Here is a 15,896-nt window from a genome sequence, read left to right as displayed (position 1 = left end):
TCTAGCCTTACATGAATTTTCTTAAAAGTGAATAATAAAAACCTACAGCCACCAAAATATAGGTAGATTATAGATTATTTCTGAATGAAGTTATCACTTCACAGTTGACCCTTGAACAACACAGGTTTGAACTGCATGGGTACGCTCACTTATACGTGGGTTTTTTTCAATAAATACACATCCAGTACTGTGAACGTATTTTCTTTCTGATTTTCTTCGTAACATTTTTCTCTAGCTTACTTTATTATAAGAACACAGCAGATAATATATATAACATACATACAACTTTACATTAATTTTATGTTATCAGGAAGGCTTCCAGTCAGCATTAGGCTATTAGTAAAGTCTTTCGGTAGTCAAAAGCTATACACAGATTACTGACTGTGCAGGGTGTCAGTCCCCCTCAACTCCATATTGTTCAAATATCAAGTGTAATTTAAATATCAGCAATGGAATACCCAAGATCCAAAGTAAAGGTGTACGCCAAGCTAGATGCATCATTTGGGGTTGAGATTCTTTGGTGGCACTGGCTCTAACTAGATTCAAGAGATATTTGCTGACTGTTTCAATAAATTAATCTCAGTCAGGACATCTCAGAGAACTGTAAAGCCATAGGCAGAACATGGCTCAAGGTAAGTTAAGAGAAATTGCCGGGTCTGTGGTCTGTGCATCATCCTTATTTTATCCTTTTTGCTCAAGATCACAATTACAAAACAGGTATCCTAACAGTTACCTTTTGAGCAGATGTGTTATGAAGCAGCTTATGATATGACTATCTTGAATGTGAAAGAGAACATATGAGAGACTCTAATCTAAGCTGCTCAGCAAATGAGACAAATTTAACAAAAGAACATAAAATTGTGCAGAGGCTCTTACATGTGAGAAAACGGTTTGGTTATTTAAAGTAGAAATAATGAAGAAACTCTGAAAGAAAAGATTTGGAATGGATGTTAAAGTAGACGGTATAAAATATACTCAGTAAGTTTAGCTCTTGTTTTGAGCTAATTCCAGCAGCAACTTAGTCACTTTTTATGCCTCCCTCTTATCTGCCAACGTTTATCTATGTAGTTTCAAACTTCCATGTGCCCACAAAGTACCTGAGCCATCAGGAACTCAACAGGTTTGTGATGGGTCTCAGGATTCTGTATTTTAACATTCAGAGTCTACTGATCCAAGTGATCTAGGGACCATATTTAAAGAAACTTAAGTCTAGGCATTATTAAATCCAAAAGATACATAAATAAAAGTATAATGACTATCATATTTGAAAAGAAAAAAATATTAATAGCAGTTACTGTTATTGATAGCAAAGCCCTTAGCATTTATATTTATTAAAGCTTAATCCTTCTAATTATGAGTCAAATGCAATTTCATTTTATCTAGAAAACAAACTCACTGAGGTTCAAGTGACTTATCCAAGAAAATATCAATGTAATAAAGTACATGCCCTTCAGAACTGTTAAGTATTACAAAATTATTCTCAAACAGAACTTATGAGTATTAAAATTAGGATTTTATTTAAAAATATTATTTCTAGGTAAACCTAAAACTTACTTTAAAACAATAAAAGCACTTTACTGCCTCAAATTTTACACCTGTTAGCAGGATGGATTATTTGAATCTTTATTTACCTCTTCTGTTGCTACTTACACTTCAAACAAATTAGGAAAACAGAAAGTCAATGAAGACAATCATGAAGACTTAATAATCTATGAATAAATTAAACTCATCAATAATGTGACAATAAAAGTTAACATAACAAATAACATTCAAGACAAAACTTGCTGCAACCTGTCTAAAACTGGGCAATTATTTTCTCTCCTGTTCCCAAGAAAGCATTATCTCCAAATATTTTCCAATGACACCAATAATATTTTCTTTGGCCTTTATAATCAGTCACACACACAAACAAAAATAAATTTTAAAAAATTAATAATTAAAATGTCTAACTCTCTGCTAAAAAATAATCACCACCTTGTTTTTCCCTTTAACTTGTCACCAGATTTTTAAACTTTGATTTATAGTTACAATTTTAATTTCTAAAAAACTATAAATTCCTACCTAAAAACCCTGGGGGCAACAGTGGGAAGAATATCACCAACAGTTTCATCACCCTAACTCTGTATTCCAACATTATAATTACATATTTTTTCATTTGTTATATGTTTCCATGTTGTTACATGGATTATTATTCCAGCATATTATATCCAAGAGACGAACCATAATTTACCTAACCAATTTTCTATTTGGGAGAATTTAGATGGCTTCCAATTTTTCCCTACAGAAAGTAATGATGGGATGAATATTTTTTTGCATATAACTTTTTGCTACTCTATTAACAATCAACCAAATACACTATTTCCACTATATCATTGCCCACATATCTTCATAGTTCCTCGCTATCCTACAGTAAAAGTTTAGGCTGGCCACATTACTGTTCATCTTTGCCTTTTGTTCTTCTCTTTTACTAACCAAGTGCTTCATAAAAAAAAAAAAAAAAAAAGATGGCATCCTCCCCAACCCATACATATCCATACACCCCACAATAGTCTCTGTTTCCATGTTCTTTCTTGTGCTAGTCTGCTCCCCTGAATATGAACAGCATTTTTCCTTCTATATTCTTAACCTATTCCTCCCTGCCCTTCTAAATCCAACACCCTAAGCCAACTTATAACTCACAAAGAATCCATATCCTCTCAGATAGTTATTTATCTATCTAACATTAACTTTACAGGTAAGATTTGTGCATGCCACGTAAAGTTCACTTATATAATTATCTTTTTATGTAAAACAATTTGGTAAGGAACTAAAAATAGTAGTTATAACTCACTCAGTATTCAAAAAGTGATTATTTTCCTAAGAAACATAGTGAATCATAATTCATCTAGCTTCGAAAGATCACAAAGCCAACTAAACATGGTTTGCTAACTTCCTCATAAAGCACTAACTGTCCTCAACTAAGTTACTGACCACAACTAAGTTGCCTCCAAAATCATGAGCCAAAGGCAGGTGAGGATGCAGAGAAAAGGAAACTCTCCTACATTGCTGGTGGAAATGTAAACTGAAACAGCCATTGTGGAAAACAATATGGAGATTCCTCAGAGAACTAAAAGTGGAACTACCTTATGACCCAGCAATCCCACTACTGGATATATACCCAAGGGAAATGAAATCAATGTACTGCAGAGACACCTGCACTCCCACGTTCATTCAAACACTATTCACAATAACCAAGAGATGGAGCAAACTTAAATGGCTATTCAAAAGATGGATGGATTAAAAAACTATGGTGTATATATATACACACACACATATTTAAAAAACGAAATCCTGTCTTTTGCAGCAACATGGAAGGAATTGGACACATCACGTTAAGTGAAGCAAACCAGCCACAGAAAAACAAATACTGCATGATCTCATGTGTGTAATCAAACAAACAAACAAAAAAATAGAATTAGAGTGTAGAATAATGGTTACCAGAGGCCAGGAGAAATGGGGAACTAAAAGGTACAAAGCTATGCTATCTATCTTTAGTAAATCAATATACAGTGTATGCTTGTATTGAAACAACAAACTATACTCCACAAACATGTACAATTAAATGTCAAAATTTAAAAATATAAAGGAAAGAAAAGTTTTAGTCATCAAAGAGTAGTATGTTCCCATTCCACAGTAACTAAATGATATACTCAACCACTAATATTACACAGATTACAAGACAATATTCCAATCGATTGTCCAATTCATTTACTGCTAAAGTACTAATACACAGAAAAAAATGAAATATATAAAACTCTTGACTAAATAAGCCTTTGCCTTTTGCATCCCATATTAGATTATAAAGACAGTGAATAAGATAAGGCAAGCATATGATTGATGTTCTTTTAATTTTAACCCTATTAAAATGCTAAATTTTATGGACTCAAATCAGTCTAGGAATAAAACAAAAAAAGGGAGAGTATAATAATCAAAGAGAATAATAAATTAAATTGTGGAGTTTTAACATTATACCCACTGGCAGCCCATCCAAAACAAGGGCAACTTTAATTATCTATACCAAAGTATAAATTTACCTGCAAATCCAGTCAATTTTAAAGACACCTCCCAGCATTTTAGCACTCATTCCTGCCGGAAGCACCCAGTGTATAGGAGATCCTCCATGATGTGATTCTGAAGAAAGTCTTGCAAACCCTAAGGGAATCATATCATAATATAATATGTAAATTCTAACATAATTAATGTTTTTATATGTCCAAATAATTTTTATCCTTACCTTGAAATTTTCCACTCTCTCTGACAGAAAATATTAAGATAACACTCCGTGCAGATCTGAATGCAAGATTTAATTTCTTCTCATTTACAGGCAGCGTGGACCATACACCCTATACAAATAACATAAAGTCCACAAGTGGAAATTAACTACAAACCTTTTGTGTTTCCAGTTATATTTGCAAAAAAGCAAGGCTATGGATTTCAGTGTGCTTTAAATTAAAGTAAGATATAATGAAGAAAGATTTTATTCATCAGCTGTCAAAATAATGTAATAATAATTTATTTTTAAAACTTGGGGAAAATATGAAGAAAATGAGCAACTTTACAAAATCATTAAAGCAACTAATAAACACATTGGGGGAAATTTAAATCTTAAGGGCTAGAATTCTTTATAGTAAAACCAATCACTTCCATTATTTTAAAAATCACAACTATTTTTGGTAGTAAATACATGCTGTTTGAAGGTAAATCAAAACTTGTATATCTGTCTTCCTGAAAAACCATGCTTAACAGATAATTAAAATTACTGTATTAATAAATGCATAAGTGAAGAATTTCTTTAAATTCTGGCATTTCTCAGTTTTTCTATTTAAGTTTAAAATGTTACATGTCAATAGTTTGGCTGAAGAGGCCTGAACACTACCTAGAGCTAGAACACAGTTTATTAATTCTGAAGTATTTTAACCCATTCTTCATTCATAAAAGATAAAAAGGTACAAAATGATAAGGTAAGGCAGAAGTTCTAATTTAGCTTACACCAATATGCTCACATGAACCACCTCTTCTCATTTATACTAAGTTCTTAATTACAGTCCTCCCTCAGAACCCTCTGGGAATTGGTACCAGGACTCCTGTGAATACCAAAATCCTCAGATGCTCAAGTACCTTAAATAAAATGGCATACTATTTGCATATAATCTAACTTTAGATTATCTCTAGATTACTTATCATACCTAATACAATGTAAGTGCTATATAAACAGCTATTATACCGCATCTATTTATATTATTTTTTATGGCTGTGTTGTTATTTTTTATTGTTTTTTTCTTGAATATTTTCCATCTGCAGTTGCTTGAATCTGAGGATGCAGAACCTGTGAAAACACAGGGCGACTGTACTTCTGCCTAAATCTAGTTCAGCTGAGGAACAGAATAAGCTACCACTAGATAGGCTACCTGGCATATTGTCTTCCTCTGTTTATACAATTTTATTGGTAATTCTAAAGTTAGCAATATAGAATATTAATATTGACAGAAAAATGGTTAAAAAGAAGTTTAAATTTAGTTTTAACTGTCTGAAAAATCAGTTGAAATGGTGCATTTCTCAATTTAAACCAAGAAAAACAAGACATTGTAATAGCTGGTGTAACACATAACTGTATTTTTGTAGCAAAAACATAAAGAAAATTAGTATCTAACATCCTACAGCAACTGAGCAATAGCCTTTTCATAAAGTCTGGGGCGGGCCTTTAGGCTAACTTCCCTTTTCTTCTATATCCAAGTGATCTTACTTTTAAAAGATAAAAGAAATGCTCCATAAAGGAATGATTTCCTTTCAAAAGGATCTCAAGGTGTAAAATTAGCATCAACATAACACAAAAATTGGTTAACTAAAGAAAATGTTAGCACAGTAAGCACAAAAATCAACAGAAACAGATCTTTTGCAGTATAATATTAAAATACATAGTATTTACCTCTGAATATTCTAACTCCTAAAATCATCTTTAAAATATTTAAAAGAAAACTCATATTACTATTAAGTGGCCAAACTAGCTAAGTGGCAACTGGACTATGGACCTTTAAAGCTTTAATGAATGTCAGTATCCTATGCTACTCAAAATAACTCAAGTCCACCTCCCCACTTGAAAATTTCAAGATTAGAATAAGTTTCAACAGAAGTGATGCTAATACCTTAGCTTTGGCAAGAGAGACATTCTCATGGTTGTTACTCTTTATGAGGAAAAATCTTGCATCCTGAAGGACATATTTGAGTTTACTGGTTTGATCTGAAAAAAAGAAATCCAAATTGATTAACCTTAGGCCATTATCACACAAAGAGGGTGTAAACTGTACTAACTAAAATTAGCCCTCCACAACCCAGCTAAATGTTTAAAACTCAACAATCACCCATTCAACCAGGAAAGCTAAGCCACAACATGTAATAAAGCAAAGCTAAGAAAAAACAGGTCGTATTCTGCAAAAAAGTAAATCTAATCTAGTGATGTTCCGATATATCAGATCCAAATTTAAGTATGAAAATGGCATCAAGTTTTACAGATTTTAACAGATTCGTTTAATGATTGATAACAGACCATTATGCTATTAAAAATATATATACCATCCCACTGTGTTTAAAAAAAGAAAGAAAAAAAAGCCTGAAATGTCCGGTATTGTTCTGAAAGATATGCACTAAAAAGTGGACATGGGGCTATCTACTTAAGATAGGTTTTTTCCTTAACATCATATATCGGAACATTACTACATTAAAACGAACTATTAATGGAGAACCAATAAGGCAAAATAAGAATTTTATGCAGCATGCAATGAAAACAATTTCAAATTTAAATGATACCTTTTCGGACAGCACGAACGGAAGATGATAATTTCTCATGCTTCTTTTCTGAACCTGTATTTAGCCAAAGTACATTTGTTCAGATTGAGCTTTAATAGAGATAAGACAAAATTTCTACAGTCTTGTCACATAAAATTCTCATTCAAGACAAATTATTCTTCCTGGCTCACCCACACACACAAAAAATACTTCTCAATGTGTACGAGTGTTTTGCTTTTTGGGTTGTTTGGATTTTTGTTAAAAATTATATTTGAACAGTTTCCCACTCAGAAAACTAGTCACTGAATCATCATCTTCCAAGAAAAAAAAAGTGAAAATTCCACTTAAGCAGTAACAGAACAGGATTAAAATAATAGGAAAAAGCTTAGTTTCCTCTAGAATTATTACACTGAACATGCCAAAAATCAGTACTAATGGACATCAAGTTCACGCTAAGCTACAGCCTCCACACACTTTCTAAAGCAGATTACATTAGAATCAAATCTGATGACAAATAAAAGAAAAATAAGAATACCTGCATATGACTCTGATGCAGAGCTTCCACTTCTATCAAAAACAATTGGAGATATGCCTCTAGCTCTCTTCCTTTCCTTCTTTTTCTCATCTAAAAAGAATCCAAACAAGAGTTTTTAAAATATATTAATACAGAAACTAACACAGGTAATGAAACAAGAATGTATTATTATGTGCCTGGGTTGGGATAGCCCTTAAGTATTAATCACTGCTTAACTCTCTTCTGATCCCTCAGTTCCCTCAGAAAAAGGCACTCCATTTTAAAGATGCTGTTCAAAAACTATGGACATTTTTTGTTTTTCCCACCAATTTCAATCAAATAAAAACACATGGATGTAACTGGAAAATCAGTTACCCAATTACCCTCTATATAAAGGAGACCATGAATAACATTTTCAAAGAGGAGTAAAAAATTCTGCAACACAAAAATACAATTTTTCCTTCAATGATATTTACTGTATCCTTTCCATGCATCAGGTAACACTGTTCTCAATCCTTTTGTTTTTTTTTTTAAATTACATTGTCATTCTTCATCACAATTTCAATTCTGATTCTATCTCAAGATGTTTGAACCCCAAAACCCAAAACAAAGCTTTTCAACTGGAAAAAAATATATACCATAATAAATTAGTGGTTCCCTTCTCACTGCCAGCCATTGCAAGCTTTTGTGTCTTCAATTACATTTCTTATTAACAATTTCCTCCCTGAATTATTGCTCTTAGTTTTAAATTCCATTTAAAATTTATCCCTAAAATTTTAATAACCTATGAATTTCTACAAGACAGATGGGGATTTTCAGTACACAGAAAATAGCTCAAGAACCACTTAAGAATCATTTCAAGCTTAATTTAGAACTTTATAAGCATACAAACGGTACTTCAGAAAGTTCATGGCAAGATTCACATTATCTTTTAATCTATTATTCCACGAACTTTTTGATGTACCCTTCCATATGATGACATAAAACAGAATTAGGCTCTCCTGTCTCTGTTTCTTATTATCTTAACTATATACGATAAACTCCTTCATTCCTCAGGTGGGAAGTACAAAGGAATATGAAGAGAGAAAATGCATATACTTATTTCTATAAAAACACTGGAAAGCTGATTATATAATGACAACTATTTAAAAACCTTTAGATAAATTATCTCCTTAAATCCTCACAAACAAGCTCATGAGATATTCTCATTACAGATTAGGATCCCAATTAAAGGGGTGGTTAGGCAACAAGGCCAGGGTACGACAGTTTCTGGGTGGCAGAAGCTAGACTCAAAGGCAGGTCCTCTGGCTTCAAAGTACAAGCCCCGAGCTCTATTCTCACTGAGTGAATGGAAAAGATATTTTACTACTATTCTTGAATGGAGATTATAGGTCTAAATAGTTTTGGGGTTTTTTCCCATTATTTCTTTAAGAAGTCCTAACACGTTTCTTTTAATTTTTCCTTTGTGGATATTTCCTTTCAGGAGTCTAAGCATTATGAATTGATGAAACTGAAAGTAATACATCTCTTGGTGCTGTTTAAAAAGAACACCTGATGGTTCAAAGTATTAGAAGAATCTCTCACCAAGATAACGCAATATCAGAAACAAAAGAGTTTGCCAAACTGTTCTTTATACAATGTTAACCCTAGCTTTAGGATGAGAAATCTCCAAGAATTTTCATCTTTTGTTTGTATGAATAATTTTCACTACTCTTAAGTTTATGGTCCCTTCCCCCAACTATTATTCTCAGGTTAATAGAACAATGAAAGTGATCTAACAAATAAAGGCTTGTCAACAATGTGTTGCTTTTATAAGGAAATTACTGAAAATTCTGAGGGGAAAAAAAAGGTAAAATAAACTGAAGTCTAGAAAACTTGTAATATGGAAACTAAACTATAATCCCTTGTATTTAGAAACTGACATCTCCTAATCAAGGAGTTCCAAATCCACCCCATTTTTTTTTTCCGTGCATTATAAAGAGCAACTACTCCATGGAAAAAAAATTTCCTGCATACTAAATATAGTATCTCAAGCATGTTTTCCACCTAAGGGATTTTCCTTTAAAAAAGAAAATAAGGGTTCCAGGTTTCTCTTTTAAAACAATAAACCTCTTCTTAACAGAGTTTTGATATCAAGATTTATTATATAACTACATGCTACCATTCAATTTGAAATGGCCTCTCCACAAAAATAAAGTACCTCATTACAGTGCTGGCACCATCTAGATTGTTGAAAATGCAAATTATTTCAGGCCCTACCCATTTAAATAAGTCCTCCTTTTTTGACTTAAGCAACACAAACAATCAAGTCTAAGAAATAGTGTTCTTAAAAGAGATACCAAAAAGAAGATTGCTATACCAAAATGTTCCCTACCCCTGTGGGTGGTTTCATACATTCATATAAAATCTTTATATACTAGCCAGCGTATATAAGTACCCTGACCTCTCCTTATCTACCCTCTGAATTTCTCCCCAAAACAGAGGCCCTTTAGCCTAGTGACTTCAACTACCTACTAGTCCGACATTCTGGTCTCATGGATCAGACAGGGATAAAGAAGCAGGACATGTAGCATTGAATAAATGACCAAAGATGGTTATTACCCACTCTTTCAACAAGAATTTTATTTATATTCTTTCATCTTGTACTTTTATACCCCAGCCCTCTACAGACCCTATCTTAATCAATCAAACTCACAAGTATGAAATTAGAAGTTTGTATTCCCCAGGAAAAAAGAAAGAAAGAAAAGTTGTTTTGATTCTGTCGCCAAATGATGGAAATGTAGGGGAATTTTTATCACAGAGATATCGTTAATACCTAGCAGACAGTTCTCATATGAATACGCTTCAAGTCCACCACAGTGTTTGAATAAGCTGCTGCCGGTTGGTATGGAAATCTAAGAACTTGCAATATTAAAATCTAAAATGCATTTCCTTATAAAGAAAAAATTAGACTTGTGTTCATTATAACACAAACAATTGGTAGCTAGGAAATGCCTTTTCAAAAACATGCAAATTTTATTCAGTATCATTCAAATGTATTCATAACATTCAACAGCATGTAATTAACTACAAAAAAAATCACAAGACAATACTATTAATATCCCCATCTCCTCAAAAATTTTATAATTCCACTTAAACATGCTCAAGAATAAAACCAAATCATTTTTTTCTTTTAAAAAAAAGAGACAAAACTTCACATATAAAAAGTAGTACCTGACCCATCTGTGCCTGAACCAGATCTGACAGACCCATCTGTGAATGAAACAGATTCAGAACCAGAGTCACTGGCCTCACTTCGAGTGTCATAATCATTTCCCTCCTCCTTCTGGTCTCTCTCATCCTGTTCATATTCTTCTTCTTCTTCTTCCTCCTCTTCTTCTTCCTCCTCCTCCTCCTCTTCTTCCTCCTCCTCCTCTCCATCTTCATCTACCTCTTCATCTTCCTCCGCATCTTCTTCTACCTCTTCATCTTCCTCTGCATCTTCTTCCACTCCTTCCTCCTCATTCTCAGTGTTGTTGCCTTGCTCATCAGAAGAACCACTGCTACCAGTTTCATGGTCAGAACCATATTCTTCAGAGTTCATTTCTTCCTTAGAAGACTGGCTGGATCTGCTTGCACGTCTATCGACTTCAAGTCCAATTCTCTGATGTTTAAAGAAAAAGGAAATCAACAGTCACATAACAGACAAGGTCAAGGTGAATAAATAGTTCTAAAGCCTCAAAAATAATTACTTTCTCTTTTATTATCTGCAATATACTACCTCAGAACCATCTGGTGTAGGGGATTTGGCCCTTCTTTCAGGATCCCTTTTCCGGAGACAAGTTTTTTCAGGTTGACCCTTATAAGATTCTCTCGAGGCACTGCTTGATAGACGAATTTTCCGATCAGCATCTAGACGCTTATTTCTGTCAGATCTTTGATAGTCCTCATTTTTATACTCTGTGACTGACTTTCCTTTTGTACTAACTATTCTTTTGTTATTGCTAACAGACGAGCTTAGGGGCTTAGAAATCAATTGTCTGGAATGGACAGAAGGCTTCTGCCGCTTGGTATCAGTAGATTCCATTCGGTCACTTTTCCTTTTTGATCCTTTAAAATACAATTTAAAAAGACATATAAAAGTATTTGTAGTATTCCATTTATTTCACCAAAGATTAACAGATAATAAGAGGGGTCTTCATAAAGTTTATGGATTATGCATATTATGAAAAAACTATCATGGGTTGCAAAATTTTTCTACACCAAAATAAACTCATAGTAACTTGTTATAACATGTCTGAACAGGACCTATTTTGAGGCACTAAGAAGGACAAAACATCAGTTTCAAAAAAGCCCCTATATCAGAGCAACATGAATCCTGGTAAAATTAAAGCAAAAAAAAACGCATCAAATTGACAGTGAAGCTTGTGTAAGAATGGTAAAATCACTGATGCTTTACAAAAAGTTTATGGGACCAATCCCCCAAAGAAATCAGCAGTTTACAAATGAATGACTCGTTTTAAGAATGGACAAGACAATGTTGAAGATGATGCACGAGTGGCAGACCATCCCCATTTGCGAAGAAAAAATTAATCTTGTTCGCGCCCAAATTGAAAAGGACTGATAATTAACAGCAGAAACAACAGCCAACACCATAAACATCTCAAATGGCCTAGCTTACACAATTCTGACTCAAAAATAAAAGTTAAGCAAACTTTTTGCTCAATGGCTGCCAAAACTGTTGTGCCCCAAACAGCTGCAGATAAAAGCTTTCAATGGAAACTATAAAAAAGTGGTATCAAGATCCTGAAGCACTGTTTAGAGGAATCGGAACAGGAGATGAAACACAGCTTTAACAGTATGATTCTAAAGACAATGCACAACCAAAGCAATGACTACCAAGAGGTGGGATTGATCCAGTCCAAACAAAAGCGGACCAGTCAACAGCAAAGGTCATGGGAACAGTTTTTTGGGATGCTCAAGGCATTTTACTTGTTGACTCTCTTGAGGGCCAAAGAATAACATCTGCTATTATTAGAATACTTTGAGAAAGTTAGTCAAAACTTTAGCAGACAAACACCACAAAAAGCTTCACCAGAGAGTCCTTCACAATGACAATGCTCCTGCTCATTCCTCTCATCAAACAAGGGCAATTTTGTGAGAGTTTTGATGGGAAACCATTAGACATCCACCATACAGTCCTGATTTGGCTCTTTCTGACTTCTCTTTGCTTCCTAACCTTAAAAAAATCTTTGAAGGGCACCTATTTTTCTTCAATTAATAACGTAAAAAGACTGCATTGACATGGTTAAATTCTCAGGACCCTCAGTTCTTTAGGAAGGAACTAAATGGTTGGTACCATCCCTTACAAAAGTGTCTTGAACTTGATGAAGATCAAAAAAAAGTTTATATTTTTTATTTTTATCTTTTAATTCCATTTTTCCACAAACTTTTTGAAATCCCCTTGCATATTCAGGGAGAAAAACAGCCTCATTTCTTTAAAATGTCTTCTGAAATATTTATACTCTAGAGTTAACCTAAAACATTGTTTTTCACTATTGGAATAAATACATATATTTATGAAATTTCATGTATTTAAAAAAAAGATTCTTCTTATTCATACGAAATAGGGTACCAAAGTTTGTTATGTGCTTTTGGTGTTAAGTACCTCAAGGAACAAGTTCAAAAGCACAGTCATTTCCTTAAGAAAGTGAACCTCCTCTATTTACACTGTTACGTTTAACAAAAATAACGGAAATGTTACATACCCTTTTTCTCATTTTTATCTTGTTCACTCTCTGGATTATACAGTTCATCATCCTGTTCTGGTACTTCAGTCAAAATATCATCTAGAACATTAAGTTCTCCATCTGCAAACAAAATTAAAAATAGGAAAAAGACAGTATCATTAAGTATTCATTTCTGAGTACTTACTGAGTTTGAGGCCATAGCCTCAAGGAGCTTTAGTTTCAGAATCAAGGCACAAAATTGGGGCTGTGCTGTTGGCTCATTTGGGAAAGTGTGGTGCCAGTAACACCAAGGTCACAGGTTCAGATCCCCCAACCTGCCAGCCACGAAAAAAATAAAATAAAATAAAATAAAATAAACAAGAAATTAAAAGACACAAAATTAATTCCTATAAAACAATACAAGGTAAAAGATACGCAAAGAGGTCTGGTCTACAAAGCCAGCAGTATACACGTGGCAAGGTATGAAAAGATACACTGGGGTACAAAAAGAAAATGTCAGAACATCTGTGTTCTTATCTCAAGCTTTACTTTCTAATTTTTGTAATGGTTTTAAAATGTGTGAAATAAATTAGTACAGAAATAATGTGTATAATTCATAAATATACAGTTATCAAGGATGGGTACTCCCCACAAGATTACAAAGGGAAAACTAGTAACTTTACAGTGGAGAAATCTAGGAGATGCAAGCTTAACCAAGTTACCAAGCAAGCATCAGGAGTAATGGTACAAATCGACATCATGGACCTCCTGGTTTGACGCATTGGGAAGAATAGAACAATTCTGTGATATTTTTATGCAAAACGTGAACCTATACATAAGAAAACATCAGACAAACCCAAATTAAAGGGCATTTAAATATGCCACTACCATGAAACACAAACACTAAGAAACTATTTACTCCATATTAAAGGAGACTAAAGAGACATGATAAATACAGCTCATGACTTGACACATAATTGGGAAAATTGATGAAATCTGAATAAGACTTGTAAGGTTAAGTAAAAGAAAAGTCCTTATTTTTAGAAAGTACATAATTAAGTATTTAGGGGTAAATGTTTGCAACTGACTGACAGTTCAGGAAAAATGGAAGTATGTGTATATCCACACATATTCACAGGAGAGAATGAGAGAAACACAAATGTGATAAAATGGTATCATTTGCAGAATGTGGTTGGAAACTAAGAAAAAATTCTTTGTACTATTCTTGTAGCTATTCTGTTTATCTGAAATTATGTCAAATTAAAAAGTTAAAAAAATTCTTGATGTGCTGCACAATCAAAAGTTAGGCGCTTGCTGGTATGGATCATAAAAGCATAACTTGTTCAAAGAAGGCAACCATGACTATTTAACATATTCAATGATCACGAAAACTTAGAACTCAGTTTTGTCCTCCAATGCCCACCCTATCCAACAAAACAAAATAAAGCTTAGAAATATATGCAAATACCACTTTAAACTGATATTTTTAAATAATGCACTAAAGCTAATGATAAATGTTTTAAATGCTATGTATTCAGGTCTCAAAAATATCTTTCCAAATTGAAGATGTGGCAAAGGGAAGTATAAAGTCATGAAAACTGATGAGACAGAAAAATTATATTTAGGGCTCCAAGCAAAAAGCAAAGCCCACTCAAAGTATAGCAAGGTTTATTATCTAGGGTATATAAACAGGTTAGACAGGTTTCAAATTTCCCCAATGCAGGAAAGAAATCAATGACTGAAGAGAACCCAAACAGTTAATACAGGCAATAAGAATACAAGCAAGGTTACACAGAAAATAGAAAACATTTTCCTCTATACTTGGAGACACAGTTTCTATTTAAGAAAGATATTTGAAAATTACTATGTTTGGAATCGCATAACAATTGTTTCCTCTGAGTGGCACGAATGCTGATCTGTACTTTACTGCTTTTCTAAAATGAATATACACTATATGGACTGTTTTTATTTTTGTTTACTTAATTTAAAATGTTATTTAAAAAAAATCAAGATATGTCAACCAAAAAGGCTTCTCTCATCCTTTAGATTCAAGTTTTCAAGAAGACAAAATTCCCTCAAGGTGTGAATGGTGGTAAATACCATTTCAGATTCTATATTATAAAAAATAAAAACAAATTAAATAGTTTGATAGAAGTAATCCAAGTTTTGCAGATCTTTAATGATTATTGGGACAAAGCTCTCTATTAGTAACAAAATGTTCAATATATTTGTAGAGGACAAAAAGAAAAAATTTAAAACTATCACTACAAAATAGGTAATTAAGTAGAGTCCTACACAAATCATCTATGAAATCACTAAATCTTGATTAGAAATATTATCCCCGAAGCCTGAACACTGACATGAAATTAGACACTTTATATGTTCTAAATCTAATAAATACAGGATGAAAGAATTATGCAGGAGGTTAATTTAAATCAACCTAAATTTCAAAGACAGGCCTAAATCATGGCTTCCCTATTTTAAAAAAAGGTATTATTGTTTAAAAGTTTTAACAAATTTGAACATTACTTGCAGTTTTAGAAAGTGTCTACAAATTTTTTCAAGACAACAAATATTAACCAATGCTTATTTAATAAAAATTTGTCACTTTGAACATTTTATCACTTTTGCATATGTCATATGTACATATAATATGAAATAGGCATGTTTTATCATCCATTATTTTGCAGATAAAGAAACAGAAGCTCAGAAGTTCAAGCTTACCAAATGCACTTGTCTGGTAATGGGTAAGAGTCTGGAGGTCAGGCTTTCTAAATCTATAATTAAATTAGACGGGTTTAAAAGCGCCATTAAGTATAAAGAACACAAAACAAATGCAAAATAGTAAAAGG

The 15,896-nt window shown here is 33.0% G+C and overlaps 1 protein-coding gene across 4 annotated transcripts in view; it reads right to left on the bottom strand.

The window, feature by feature from the left end:
* YTHDC1 (YTH N6-methyladenosine RNA binding protein C1) overlaps nt 1-15,896 on the bottom strand; it is a 36,605-nt gene that overhangs the window by 13,234 nt on the left and 7,475 nt on the right. For 2 of the 4 annotated variants that reach the window (XM_063108172.1, XM_063108174.1), the window contains exons 2-9: nt 13,084-13,185; nt 11,097-11,425; nt 10,550-10,979; nt 7,358-7,447; nt 6,844-6,897; nt 6,183-6,277; nt 4,274-4,382; nt 4,074-4,191 (exon numbers count right to left, since the gene is read on the bottom strand). In XM_063108172.1, coding sequence (XP_062964242.1) covers nt 4,074-4,191; nt 4,274-4,382; nt 6,183-6,277; nt 6,844-6,897; nt 7,358-7,447; nt 10,550-10,979; nt 11,097-11,425; nt 13,084-13,185 — 1,327 coding nt within the window. The remainder of the gene's footprint in view (nt 1-4,073; nt 4,192-4,273; nt 4,383-6,182; nt 6,278-6,843; nt 6,898-7,357; nt 7,448-10,549; nt 10,980-11,096; nt 11,426-13,083; nt 13,186-15,896) is intronic. The other 2 variants (XM_063108175.1, XM_063108176.1) reach the window with 1 other exon arrangement.

This window comes from Cynocephalus volans, chromosome 9, assembly GCF_027409185.1.
Source record: "Cynocephalus volans isolate mCynVol1 chromosome 9, mCynVol1.pri, whole genome shotgun sequence".
NCBI classification, from domain to species: Eukaryota; Metazoa; Chordata; class Mammalia; order Dermoptera; family Cynocephalidae; genus Cynocephalus; species Cynocephalus volans.
The sequence above is the reverse complement of the archived record's forward strand: the minus strand, read 5'-3'. Positions and strand labels throughout refer to the sequence as shown.